At 47.4% G+C, this 12491-nt stretch overlaps 2 protein-coding genes across 6 annotated transcripts; both read left to right on the forward strand.

Moving 5' to 3' along the window:
* Nucleotides 1–4394: 4394 nt before the first annotated feature.
* On the forward strand, nt 4395–7789 carry LOC119308986 (mitochondrial outer membrane porin). The gene is made up of 6 exons (XM_037585120.1): nt 4395–4555; nt 4664–4731; nt 5919–6029; nt 6116–6205; nt 6280–6488; nt 7241–7789. The coding sequence occupies exons 1-6, from the start codon at nt 4510–4512 to the stop codon at nt 7542–7544; spliced, it is 828 nt and encodes a 275-aa protein (XP_037441017.1). The 5' UTR covers nt 4395–4509; the 3' UTR covers nt 7545–7789.
* Nucleotides 7790–8045: 256 nt separating this feature from the next.
* LOC119308985 (isochorismate synthase 2, chloroplastic-like) lies at nt 8046–11954 on the forward strand. Of its 5 annotated transcripts, none has more exons than XM_037585118.1 (15): nt 8052–8421; nt 8505–8758; nt 8882–8999; nt 9109–9225; nt 9302–9448; nt 9670–9744; nt 9833–9901; nt 10075–10193; nt 10312–10369; nt 10514–10624; nt 10760–10844; nt 10966–11063; nt 11158–11250; nt 11333–11417; nt 11552–11954. In XM_037585118.1, the coding sequence occupies exons 1-14, from the start codon at nt 8134–8136 to the stop codon at nt 11405–11407; spliced, it is 1707 nt and encodes a 568-aa protein (XP_037441015.1). In that variant the 5' UTR covers nt 8052–8133; the 3' UTR covers nt 11408–11417; nt 11552–11954. The 5 variants fall into 5 exon arrangements, 2 of the variants coding, with proteins under 2 accessions (XP_037441015.1, XP_037441014.1); XM_037585117.1 differs by having other exon boundaries at nt 8053–8421; nt 11333–11451; XR_005150348.1 differs by lacking the exon at nt 11552–11954 and having other exon boundaries at nt 8049–8421; nt 11145–11250; nt 11333–11388.
* Nucleotides 11955–12491: the final 537 nt, after the last annotated feature.

The following is a 12491-nucleotide window of genomic DNA, read 5'->3' on the forward strand; positions in this document are numbered from 1 at the left end:
TTTTTTTTGGTTCTGTTTCCTTTTCTTCTTTTGTTTTTATTCTATTTCTTTTCTGTTTTCTTTTATTTTAGTTTTATAAAATTACCACTAGTGCCTAATTTGTATTAACCAATAAACTACTACGAGATTAATTCTTAACGCATAATAAAATAGTGTTAGCATTTTATAAATTCAATAGGCCTTTGTTTAATTGTCTTCACTATTGTTTTAATTGTTTTAGGGCCTTTAAACATTTTATCAAAGTTTGGTTGCTCCACCATAATTATCTATGCAATATTTGGTTCACTCCGAACATTTTAGTTTTAATATTTGAAAACTTTTATTGTTTGCCTATTTTTGAATTTGAATTTGAATCGGTTTCGAACTAACTCGAGATCAGCAACTATAAACGAGGTGACGTGGCACCATTAGCAGAGGATCACTGTAGCTTAATTACCCGGGCGTCACAGGACTGCTGAACCCTGCCCGGGGGCTGCTCAGCTCAACCCGGCCACCATCACCCCGGACCCGGCCGTCGCCGTCACCAACCCGGGGACTGCTCAACCCGTCCCAGGAGCCGCCGACTCGGAACCCACCCAGGTGGTCGTCTTCGCCGTCGTCGCGGCCCCGTCTTGGGCCTTGCCGATATCAGAGTTTCTGGAGAACGGGGTTCTCCCCATGGACGAGACCAAGGCTCGGCAAGTTCAGCGTCGGACGTCCGCCTACAGCATCATCAACAACGAGCTCGTCAAGCGCAGCTCTACCGGTGTGTTCCAGCGCTGCGTCGAGCAGGATCGCGGCATCGACATCCTCCTCGACATTCACCAGGGCGAGTGCGGGCACCACGCCACATCGCGATCCCTCGTGGCCAAGGCGTTCCGCCATGGCTTCTACTAGCCAACGGTCCTCGAAGACGCCGAGTCGCTCGTCCTCAAGTGCGAAGGATGCCAGCGCTTCAGCAAACGCAGCCACCAGCCGGCGTCAGCACTCCGAACCATACCGATCGCCTGGCCCTTCGCGGTCTAGGAACTTGACATGGTGGGACCCTTCAAAACCGCTCAAGGCGGCATGATGCACTTACTGGTGGCAGTGGACAAATTCACCAAGTGGATCGAGGCAAGACCAATCAAGAAATTAGACGGGCCAACAGTCGTCTGGTTCGTCAAGGACATAGCGGTGTGCTACGGCATGCCGAACAGCATCATCACCGACAATGGCACCAACTTTGCCAAGGGCGCGCTCGAGCAATACTGCTCCGTCTCCGGCATCCGCCTCGCCCTGGCCTCCGTGGCACATCCACAGTCCAACGGGCAGGTCAAGCGGGCCAACGGACTCATCCTGTCCAGCATCAAGCCGCGACTCGTCGAGCCACTCATCCGCTCACCCGACAGTTGGCTTGACGAGTTGCCTGCAGTTCTCTGGAGTCTGCGCACAACACCAAACCGGTCGACCGGGTTCACCCCGTTCTTCCTCGTCTACGGATCCGAAGCCATCATCCCGACCAACGTCGAGTTCGACTCGCCGTGTGTCACGATGTACACCGAAGCCGAAGCAAGAGAAGCACGCAAAGACGGCGTCGACCTACTCGAAGAGGCGCGCCTTCTGGCACTTAGCCGCTCGGCTATTTACCAGCAAGGCCTGAGGCACTACCACAGCAAGAAGATCAAGCCTCTCGCATTCCGCAAAGGCGACCTCGTTCTCCGACTCGTCCAAGAGCAGGCAGGCCAGCACAAGCCGTCCTCTCCATGGGAGGGCCCATTCATCATAAGCAGGACTTTGCGCGACCGCAACGCCTACTACCTCATCGACGCGCGCAAGTCGAAGAAGCGCAAGAGGGACACCGCCGGCGAAGAAATGACCCGACCGTGGAACGCGGAACTCCTCCGTCCGTTTTACAGTTAGCCGCGCGAATGTATGTATTGACGCCTTTTGTAAGCATATGAAACTATGGGGTCCCCGAATGAGACTCGGGGGCTGCCTTTTGCCGACCAATTTATTGCGTCCATATTCTGCATCACTTTACCATCGAACCCGGCCGCCGGCTCGACTATCTCGACCCGGGGGCTCGGGGGCTGGCCGACTTGATCGGCACCCGCCGCTTTACTTGATGATTCCTGATAAAGTTAGGATGCCACGCTCCCCCACTTCGCCCTAAAACCGCAGATCCAGCTCTGGCTGACGGTGGTCAAGCACAACGGGCCAAAGCTCCCTTACGATTCATACACTAAGTCAAAAGCCGCTGGGTCGACTAACCCGGCCCGACGCTCGTCAACTAAGTTAGCCGCACAACCGGCTGCTCACCAACCGGCCAAGCCGGATTGCCGCCAGCCGGCCCAGTGGGTGTTTCGCTTGCGCTCAACGCTTCTAAGGACCCAACTCCTGCACGCGCCACTCGAAGAGCCGAACTACTTGTCACGGATCGGAGCCTCGGCCGTCTGACTCATGGGGGGGAGGTTTCAGAGAGGAACAATGCATGAAATAAGTTCGAAAAAAGCAGAAGGCAAAGAGCAAATAAACACTCACAACATTTACACATAAATGTTTCAAGCAAAGGGTATCTAGTATGTTGTCCAACAGGTGTACCTCCACATGCATGCTCCTCGTGACACTCATTGGGCTCCGGTGAAACGTATTCTTCGGTATATACGTGGCACCACGGCTATGGGTCTCACCCTGACGGCATCACCCGACACCAGCCTTGTCGCCTACTCCGACGCCGACTGGGCTAGGTGTCCCGACACTCGGCGCTCCACTTCCGGCTACTGCGTCTACCTTGGCCCCTCTCTGATTTCATGGTCGTCTAAACGACAACCGACGGTCTCACGATCGAGCGCCGAGGCTGAGTACAGGGCAGTGGCCAACGCTGTCGCGGAGTGCTCCTGGCTATGACAGCTCCTTCAGGAGTTGCTATGTGAGGTTTCCACGACCACGCTTGTCTACTGCGACAACGTCTCCGCGGTCTACCTCGCTGCCAACCCTGTTCATCATCGCCGGATAAAGCATATTGAGCTCGACATTCACTTTGTTCGGGATCATGCCGCACTTGGTCGTGTTCGAGTTTTGCATGTGCCCACCGATCAGTAGTTCGCCGATGTGATGACGAAGGGACTATCCACCTCAACCTTCGAGGGCTTCCGGTCCAGTCTTTGCATCACCGACGACGCTTCGACTGCGGGAGGGGGGGGGTGTTGAACATGTGTACACGTATGTAGGTCTGGGTTTTGTATACCGCACCTGTAGTGTCTCTCTCCCTCTGTATTTACTTGTATCTTGGGAGACAAGACACCGGCCGCACCCCTTGTACCTATATATGTGCCTAGTGCATGATCAACGAGAATATCGATGCATACAATCCCTTCTACAGAGGGGATTGGGTGGGCCAGGGTGGTCAGAAGAGGTCGTGAGATCGGTCCGGACTCCCGTAAAGCTCCCTCCCCATGTCTGTCTCCGGTTTGCGGGAGAAATCGCGTCTGATCCGCTCCGCGAACCGATACAGGTCGGCGTTGGATGGCTTCCGCGGTTCGAACAACGCGGTCCTGATGGTTGTGGAAGGTTTGCGGGTCCGCCTTGGAGATGCCATTAACCAATCCAACATGTGTTAGAAGAAATCTAAAGTAGTACCCGACTATACAAGATCAATCAAAAAGCAGCACTTTTGGGGATGTCATGTGAATTATACATGCTGACCCGATCAAGTACCTCTTGATGAACTAGGGGGCAAAAGTCCACAAAAGACGTGTTATTTAGGCCACATGATTGGAAAAGAATAAACCCTTTTGATTCTCTCTGTATTCCAAAGGACTCCACATAATCGTATGCAACTTTGAAAAGCCAATAAAAACACTAAGGACACAACACAAGCAACACATATAGCAGCCTTAGCAGGACATCACATGTCCACTTGTGTGTGTGTTTTTAATCTCAAATTGCACATGACTTAAACTATATGCAAAACCACAATAAGCCAAATTAACATTTGCTCCCAGGTCCGGAATTAGTTGACGTTCAAACAGATGTATCTATCACTGCGGTCGGAAGAAGTACACAACAAAACATCACAGCGAGCGAAAATACTGGTTGTATTTTTGTGTGTATATGAGCGCACTGACCTGTATATATGTTTTTTCTATTGTTGCAAAAAACCCTGTATATATGTTGGTTTTTTCTAAACATGATTGCATGAGCATAGCAAGAAAAATGTGATAGTAATAATGCTAAAAAAAGAGAAAGATGTGATAGTAATGCCTTTTATAAACCAGAAGAATGACAAAAAAATATTGCAGGAGTCGTGTGGAAACCCGAAAATGAGCGAGAAAAACAAAACATTAAGCTAGGGTTTTATGAGGGCCCACGCGCAGCCGCAGCCGCTCTCGCCATCGCCGCGTGCGCCGTAGAATTTCTCCGCCTTTATTCTCTCCTCCCCTCGCTCCCTCCCTCCCTCCTCTCCACCACCTATCCGCCGCCTCCTCCCACCCTCCACAAACCCACGCAGCTCCAGCGGCGCAGGCGCATCCCAGCTCACCGGCGGAGATGGGCGGCCCAGGCCTCTACTCCGGGATCGGCAAGAAGGCCAAGGGTGAGCGCCCGATCCTCCGACCCCTCCCGCCCGACCCGCGTTCGTGGGATCTTCTTTCCCCCGAGCTAGCTTCCTCCCTGTGAGATGTGCTGATTCAACTCGCTGCAGATCTGCTATACAGGGACTACCAGACCGACCACAAGTTCACCCTCACCACCTACACCGCCAATGGCGCCGTAAGTGCTCTCACGACACCTTGTCTCTTCCTGCTCCGTTTGGTCAGGTCGCGTCGTTGCGCGGTCCGTCGTGCGAGAAAGAGACGCATTCTGATCCGGGCTCTAGAGATTATTCGGTTTCCTGATCTGTTCTCGTGATTTATTGTCGTTCCATGTGATCCGAGTGATTGATCGCTGGGTAGTGGTTTGACGACTTCTGGGTAGCGCGAGGGTATCGAGATAGGTATATTGCTGCTTATGGCTTTGCTGATTTGTTGTGGTTTGCATTTGTTTGGTTGATAGAAGAATTTATTCCTGTTGGTTAGGACTTCGGGAGAATGGGATGGAACTCAATGTGCTAGCCTTATCATGGTCCTGAATTCATCGGGGAGTTGTATCCCAATAATTTGTTATAGAATGCACGCTTAATATGTATGGTTTTGCTACAGCACATCTATATGTGCCCTAAGTATTGCATGTCTAAGTCCTAAGTCATTGGTTTTACACGGAGATTTGTGTGGGTATTTTCTTTTCCTTTTTATGTTTAGTTGAGTCATTTAGATGTGCAATAACTAGGGCACATCGGCAGACCCTACCAAGTCATCAACATAGGCCTGGAGCCTGGAGAACAATAGCTGCATTACTGTCTTATTGAGGTAGCTATCTTGCGAGTAATTACAATCACAACAATATTTAAGGATTGTTGTACCTTGTTTTCTGGGGCTGTAGGTGGGACTTTTCTGTCATTGTTAATCATGGAATACAGTCATTTGTTAGACCAAAAGAAATGGGCTAATCCAATGTTCCAAAAGCTATTCTACTTTATTCTGGGCGTTTCCTTATTTTGGTGTGGCTGGGGAGGTGTGGGTTCTGATTTTTTTTCCATCGAAAAGAAAATAAGATATGGATCTTGAGTCTGATGCAACTGGATTTATGCTGTCATCAATCTCTTCAACAAATGATATATTTCTTCAAATTAGCATTTTAGTGGATGCCACCCCATTCTTAGAACAGAATCTTTTGTGTAAAGTGCCATCGCAGTGAAATATGACAGTGTCACCGATGCAGTGCTGTACATATCCTAGTGTTCTCTTGATATTACTTTTTTCTTGTGACAACTGCTGTTATTTTGACACTGCTATGGTAACAGTGCGGTACCTATGATATAAGTTGTATTGTCAACCTTTTCTTTGAATTTCTCTATGCAGGCAATTACTGCTACCAGTACAAAGAAGGCTGATCTTATACTTGGTGAGATCCAATCACAGATCAAGAACAAAAACATCACTGTAGATGTGAAGGCAAACTCAGCATCGAATGTATATATCTCTCTCTCTCATCAAACATTATATTATTCTGCTGTGTTTCCAGCTTTTAGTACTGACTGCTTTGTTCTCTTGGGCAGGTCATTACTACAATTACCGCTGACGATCTTGCAGCACCAGGGCTGAAGACCATCTTGAGCTTTGCTGTTCCTGATCAGAAATCTGGAAAGGTGGTACCCTAACCCTCAATGTAATGGTTTCTTAATTGGTTGTTGCTTATGTTTGATTCGTTCTTTGTTTGCAGGTTGAGCTCCAGTACTTGCATGATTATGCTGGTATTAATGCAAGCATTGGCTTGACTGCCAATCCTGTAGTCAACCTCTCCGGTGCGTTCGGAACTAGTGCTCTAGCTGTTGGTGCTGATGTGTCGCTTGATACAGCCACCAAGAATTTCACCAAATACAATGCTGCACTTAGCTACACTAACCAGGATCTTATTGCATCCCTGAACCTGTGAGTTTTCAAGATCTATCTATGTAAATTAGGATTTACAAGTATTACTTTGCCAATTTTAGCTTATTTGATCCTTGTGACATCTTCATAGGTACGTGCTCTAAACGCTCTTACATTTCTTTACGGAGGGAGTAGATGTTAATCACTGTTTGTTGTATCTCACTTAACAAGTTATTGTTCAGTTGAGTCAGTATACAAATAGCTAAAATATAACTTTCCAATGTCTTTTTGTGTTATATTAGGTCATTATTTATCATCTATCATTTGCTTGGTAGTTGCAACATGTTGCTAACAAACTCTTGTATCATTGCAACCACAAATAACACTGATCTAGCAAGCAGTTGCTGTGTCCTTTTATTCAGCTTTTTTTCTTCTTCAAATCAGACATATCCTTTCTCAACTAGCTAATATTGATCAGTGCCCCTCGAAGAATACAGGTTGTGAGCTGTTAGATTCTTTAATCCAAACCAATTAAACGAGCTCTTGTTCTGATTTTTATCGTATGTTTGGTAGTTAAACATGGACTTCCTTTAGCATCCTCAGAAGAATCAAAATGTATATGAGCTGATGCAGTTAACGAGGAACTAACATCAACTCTCAGTTACTGCTTTATCTCCTGGAAAGCGCTCTTATTTCAGTTCGGTAGAACGTGTGTCTCCAAAACCCAATGTCATAGGTTCAAATCCTACAGAGCGTGATTTTGCACCGTTGGCTAGCTCCCACTAACGATTTGAATTGAAATATTCTTACAGGAACAACAAGGGAGACAGCCTGACCGCATCCTATTACCACATTGTGGAGAAGTCCGGCACAGCTGTCGGCGCGGAGCTGACCCACAGCTTCTCGAGCAACGAGAACAGCCTCACCTTTGGCACCCAGCATACCCTGGACCCGCTCACCCTTGTGAAGGCCCGGATCAACAACTCTGGCAAGGCCAGCGCGCTGATCCAGCACGAGTTCATGCCAAAGTCGTTGTGCACCATCTCGGCGGAGGTGGACACCAAGGCCATCGAGAAGAGCTCGAAGGTCGGCATTGCTATTGCTCTCAAGCCTTGATTGCGAAATCAAGCCCCCCATTCTCTAAAGCTCTCAGTCAGGGGTGTTCCTCGGTTTCGGATGAAATCGGGGCGGGTTGACAATACTTCACACGCCTTGGGCGCGTTGTTGCAGTCTGTTAGATTTGAAGAACTGCCGTGTTTCATTCCTGAGGAATTTTGTCTTTGCTCGGTGTAGTGCCTGTCCGTTGAGCCACACTTCTCAGTAATAATTCAAGCTCTGAAAATTCCGAACTTGATTCAGCATTCGTCTCTTCCGTTCCCCCCCAAATTTTAAACTTGCTGTGGTGGTCTACTTTCCTTGGTTGATGCCTGAATTGGGTCCTCGATTGGGCTATAATATATACATCTGGAACTGCAATGAACGGCTGACTGGTTGGCCACGTTGAAAAGCGTAGTGCTAGTGTGCGGCAGATCGGCTGGCCACGTGGCAGAAGCGGAGATTTACGTTTGTGCCACTTATCCCCATGAGAATCGTCTCTTATCTCCTCTCGTTTCCCTCGCGACGAAACATGCATCGGCGTCTACGTGCGTGGGGTATTAGATAGTGTCTCGCTCGAGATCACATCCTCACGGCCGCAGCGTCAACAATGTCACCGTCGTCGTCGCTCTACTCCGGCCGTCTCCTCTCCTCCCGCCCGGCGTCCAAGGGGCTCGTACGTCGTCTCCTCAATCACGATGGGAGCAGGTGGGTCAGGCCGTCGTGCTCCCTGTCTATGAACGGCTGCGCGGCCGGCGTGGGCGCGGTGACCATGCACGAGACGCGGGTCCTGCCGGCCGCGTCGGCGCCGCAGGAGGCCGTCGGGCAGCTCAGGGCCGCCGTCGCCGCGCTCAACGCCGACCCGCCGGTGTCCTCCTCCGGCATCATCCGCATCGAGGTAGCAAAAGCACATGGTCTTCAATGGCGAACTGCGTTTGATCGTATTCGTATCTGGATAAAATGGGACGCGCGCGCACGCAGGTGCCGATTCGGCAGCGAGGGGACGCCATCGAGTGGCTGCACGCGCAGAGGCAGAGCTCCCTGCCCCGCTGCTTCTTCTCCGCCCGGGCGCCGCTGCCGGACACTCCGGCCCTCGCCGTGGGCATCAGCAGCAACGGCAACGGCAGCCACAAGGAGCAGTGGGAGCAGCCGGTAAGCGTCGCCGGCGTGGGGTCGGCGGTCTTCTTCCGCGGCACGGACCCCTTCTCCCTCCGCGACTGGCGAGCCATCAAGAGGTACGCAAAAACTCACTACCTACTCGATCAGCTACTATGTTTTTTCTGAATTGGATGAACTATGATAAAGCTTGGCTTAGAGTGCGTTTACGACGCTGTTCCTCCTCTTCTTTGTCCGTGAAGATTTCTTTCAAGGGACTGCCCGCTGATCCGCGCCTACGGCGCCATCCGTTTCGACGCGTCGAGCGACGCCTCGGTCGAATGGGAAGACTACGGCGCATTCTACTTCGTCGTTCCACAAGTAAGTCGATCCGCAACTGGTGACAGTTTCATTCTGCATGATGAATGCAATGTGCATGTGTACTGCCTTATTTCAAGTGTGTGTGATGTAAAAATGTACTGCATTGCAGGTTGAGTTCAGCGAGCTCGAGGAGGGCTCGGTTCTCGCGACGACGATTGCGTGGGACGACTCCCTTTCTTGGACATGGCAGAGCGCTGTGGAGGAGCTTCAATCGACATTGCACGAGGCATGGCAATTTGTTTCCCTGCATTCTCATGTGGAAGATAGTAAGTTAGCAACCGCTAATTTGAACTTGTATGCAGATATCACCCTGTTCAGTTAAGGTGAACAGGTCCACCCTGCAAACCGCCATCGTAAATCTCAATCATGTCCCCACCAAGGCGTCCTGGGATCTTGCTGTTACTCAAGCTCTTCGGATGATCAAAGGGAGCCAGACGGAATTAGTCAAGGTAAACCATTCATCGCGTCACTGTCTGCCAAAACAAAAACTAGACGAGTAATTTTCTTTACCTGTCTTTTTGTGAGTATAGAGAGGTTTAGTTCAACCAATCTCTTCCAATCCTGATATTTGTATGAATGCTAGAATTTTTCAGTTAGTTACTAAAAAAACACTTATTTTCCATTTTTGTTTTCGACATATATTGAACTTGCCAATGAACTATTTCTGCAGGTTGTGCTGGCAAGGTGCAGCAGGTACATCACTGATACTTGCATCGACCCTCTGGAGCTGTTAGCTTGTCTGAAGGTATGTCGTATTATTGTCCTCTCCCTTCATGATGTACTCATATCATCTTGTTTACGAGAAGATCATTCTGCGACTCTTGTATGTATAGGTTGAGGGCCAGAATGCCTACCAGTTCTGCATACAGCCACCCGATGCTCCTGCATTTGTTGGAAATAGTGTATGTCTTCTGCGATGCACTTTCTTTTCTTCCTGATATACCTGACCTTCAGAGTCCTGTTTAGAAACAGGTCTTACTTATGCCTTGTGCATTGTTTATCTCTATATTTGCTCTAGCACTGTTAAATAACTCTCTTCTAACTATTGCTAATTTCATCCAAACATTCTGAATAGCCAGAGCAACTATTTCACCGGAAATACTTGAACATTTCCAGCGAGGCTTTAGCCGGTACGCGAGCAAGAGGGAAAACAAGGGCTGATGATTTTCAAATTGGCCAGGAATTGCTTCTAAGGTTTGTTTCCCCTCTTTGTGCTTGTAATCATAAGATTGACATATTTCTGAAATTTTACGGAGATATCGGCACCTTGTACGAAGACCAGACTGGTCAGTAATGTAAATAATTCTTGCAGCATCAAAGAGGACACTGAATTTACTATAGTACGGGAAAGCATAAAGAAGAAGCTTGAGGCAAGTTAAGTTTCAGAGTCCAATTTCAGATATGATCCTGGACTAGTTTGCGTTGCTCTTGGTACTCAGCAGTAATGCTTTTCAGAAAACAAAATATGGTGACTGTAATTTTTGCTGAACCAGTGGATCTGATCTAATCTGCAGATGATCTGTGATGAGGTTGTTGTCAATCCCAGTAAGGCCCTTCGGAAACTTCCAAGAGTACAACATTTGTCAGCTCAATTAGCTGCAAGATTAAGAAATGAGGACGACGAGGTAATCTGTGGTTTGAACATTCTCTGTCACTTGGACATGTAGGTATCATTTGAATTTTCTTTTGCCCTGGATTGTTGGAGACATCGACTAGTGTTCATATAATAGACTATTGATACTTCGTGCTGGTATTTGCAGTTTGACATCCTAAATGCTCTTCATCCAAGCCCAGCTGTTTGTGGTTTGCCCACTGAAGAAGCGCGCCAATTCATACGAGATTATGGTGTGTGCCTGTATTCTGGCTGAAATGTTATCTATGAACGCATATGCACTATTGTGTTCTGTATTTAGTACGCAACCTATTGATGGTGATCTCTGAATGCTATTTTCTGATGTTGCTGCAGAAATTTTCGACCGTGGAATGTACGCTGGACCTGTTGGTTGGTTTGGTGGAGCTGAAAGTGAGTTTGCTGTTGGAATTAGATCAGCACTACTTGGAAAAGTAAATAAAACACATGTCATCAATATTTGTGTAAACCTTACCTTCTTAACCTATCCTAATTTAGAAGCATAAGTCACCTAGCTGTCTTGTCCAGGGATATAGCACTTTAGTTTATGCCGGTGCCGGGATTGTCGAAGGTACAAATCCATCTTTTGAATGGGATGAGCTTGATCTCAAAGCATCTCAGGTAGTCTCTGTCCAATGTCATGACTGTTATTACTGACTTCTATTTGAAATGCTAACACGTTAGATCTTACGACTATTTTCAGTTTGCAAAGTTGTTGCAGTATCAAGAACATCATATTTGCTACCAAGAGGCAGGAAACATGGGGACATTGATTTGAACTGTAACTAGTAAGTCATCAGAGATTACAATGCTTAGAAAGAGGTGGGAAATTACGTTATCTCAATTATATAGAATGTCTACAACTTCAGTTTGTATCTGACATTGGAATGCCCGATGTGTTTATTTTGAACTCCTTCTACAGGGAAGTTTTGATTTGGTGGGAAGATTCCAAATGGAGTTCATATCTGTTTGTGTGCGTGCGTTGTAAACTTCGAAAGATTTCAGCCTGATTTGCATGGCTCTTGAAGATGCAATCACAGAAATATCGAAATATCGATTCGAGGAGATGACAGTGATGATAGTCGTGGAGCGTACAAAAGATTAAATAAAAGCATATTAAATAATTATGTACAATGATTGTAACAAGTCAGTTTAGTGCAAAGTGTATATTACACGATGAGTTTTTTTATCCACGCACCCCAGGGATGGGGATGGGCATCGGGATGGTGTCACGGGTGTGTGGATCATATTATAGCAAATCTCAACTGGGTATTCCCCATTGTCACTTTGAGTCTAGATGGACCACAATCTGAGTACTACTATTATTGACTCCCTCGCACGGTCTTCTTGTTCATCAAATGAATGTTAAGATAACTTTCCTAAATGGAGAGTCAGAGAAGAAAATTTACATGGAACAAAAGATGAATTTGTAGTATCGGGTCAGGAAAGGAAGATCTGCAATTTACTGAAATCTTTGCATGGCCTAAAACTAGCACATAAGCAATGACAACAGAAATTTATCAAAACTTTAAATTTCATAGACTTTGTTGTCAATGAAGACAAAAAATGTGTTTGCTACCGTTATGGTGGAGGCAAGGGAGTGATCATTTGCTTGTACGTTGATGCATACTAATCTTTAGCACCAGGGGATCTGTGAAGTAGGACCTCGGAAAACAAACCTTTGCAGTTGGAGAGAACATTTCCTAAAATCACTCATTTGAACATGTAGTTCTCTCACGGATATAGTAAGGCGGACTTATTATTCTTAATGTGCTCTATTACTTGTGTACGCGAAGATGTTGCCTTACAGGACTGTCTTTGAAAAAACATACCTTTATGAGCTAGTTGCCGGTCACACTCTA

This window comes from Triticum dicoccoides, chromosome 5B (assembly GCF_002162155.2).
Source record: "Triticum dicoccoides isolate Atlit2015 ecotype Zavitan chromosome 5B, WEW_v2.0, whole genome shotgun sequence".
Taxonomy (NCBI): domain Eukaryota; kingdom Viridiplantae; phylum Streptophyta; class Magnoliopsida; order Poales; family Poaceae; genus Triticum; species Triticum dicoccoides.

Bases quoted from the DNA above. Each gene is read 5' to 3' on its own strand.
- LOC119308986 (XM_037585120.1), top strand. From the start codon at position 4,510: ATGGGCGGCCCAGGCCTCTACTCCGGGATCGGCAAGAAGGCCAAGG. The intron at 4,732-5,918 runs GTAAGTGCTCTC...TTCTCTATGCAG, and splicing joins CCTACACCGCCAATGGCGCC to GCAATTACTGCTACCAGTAC. The intron at 6,206-6,279 runs GTGGTACCCTAA...CTTTGTTTGCAG, and splicing joins CTGATCAGAAATCTGGAAAG to GTTGAGCTCCAGTACTTGCA.
- LOC119308985 (XM_037585118.1), top strand. From the start codon at position 8,134: ATGTCACCGTCGTCGTCGCTCTACTCCGGCCGTCTCCTCTCCTCCCGC. The intron at 8,422-8,504 runs GTAGCAAAAGCA...GCGCGCACGCAG, and splicing joins CCGGCATCATCCGCATCGAG to GTGCCGATTCGGCAGCGAGG. The intron at 10,194-10,311 runs GTTTGTTTCCCC...TAATTCTTGCAG, and splicing joins GGCCAGGAATTGCTTCTAAG to CATCAAAGAGGACACTGAAT.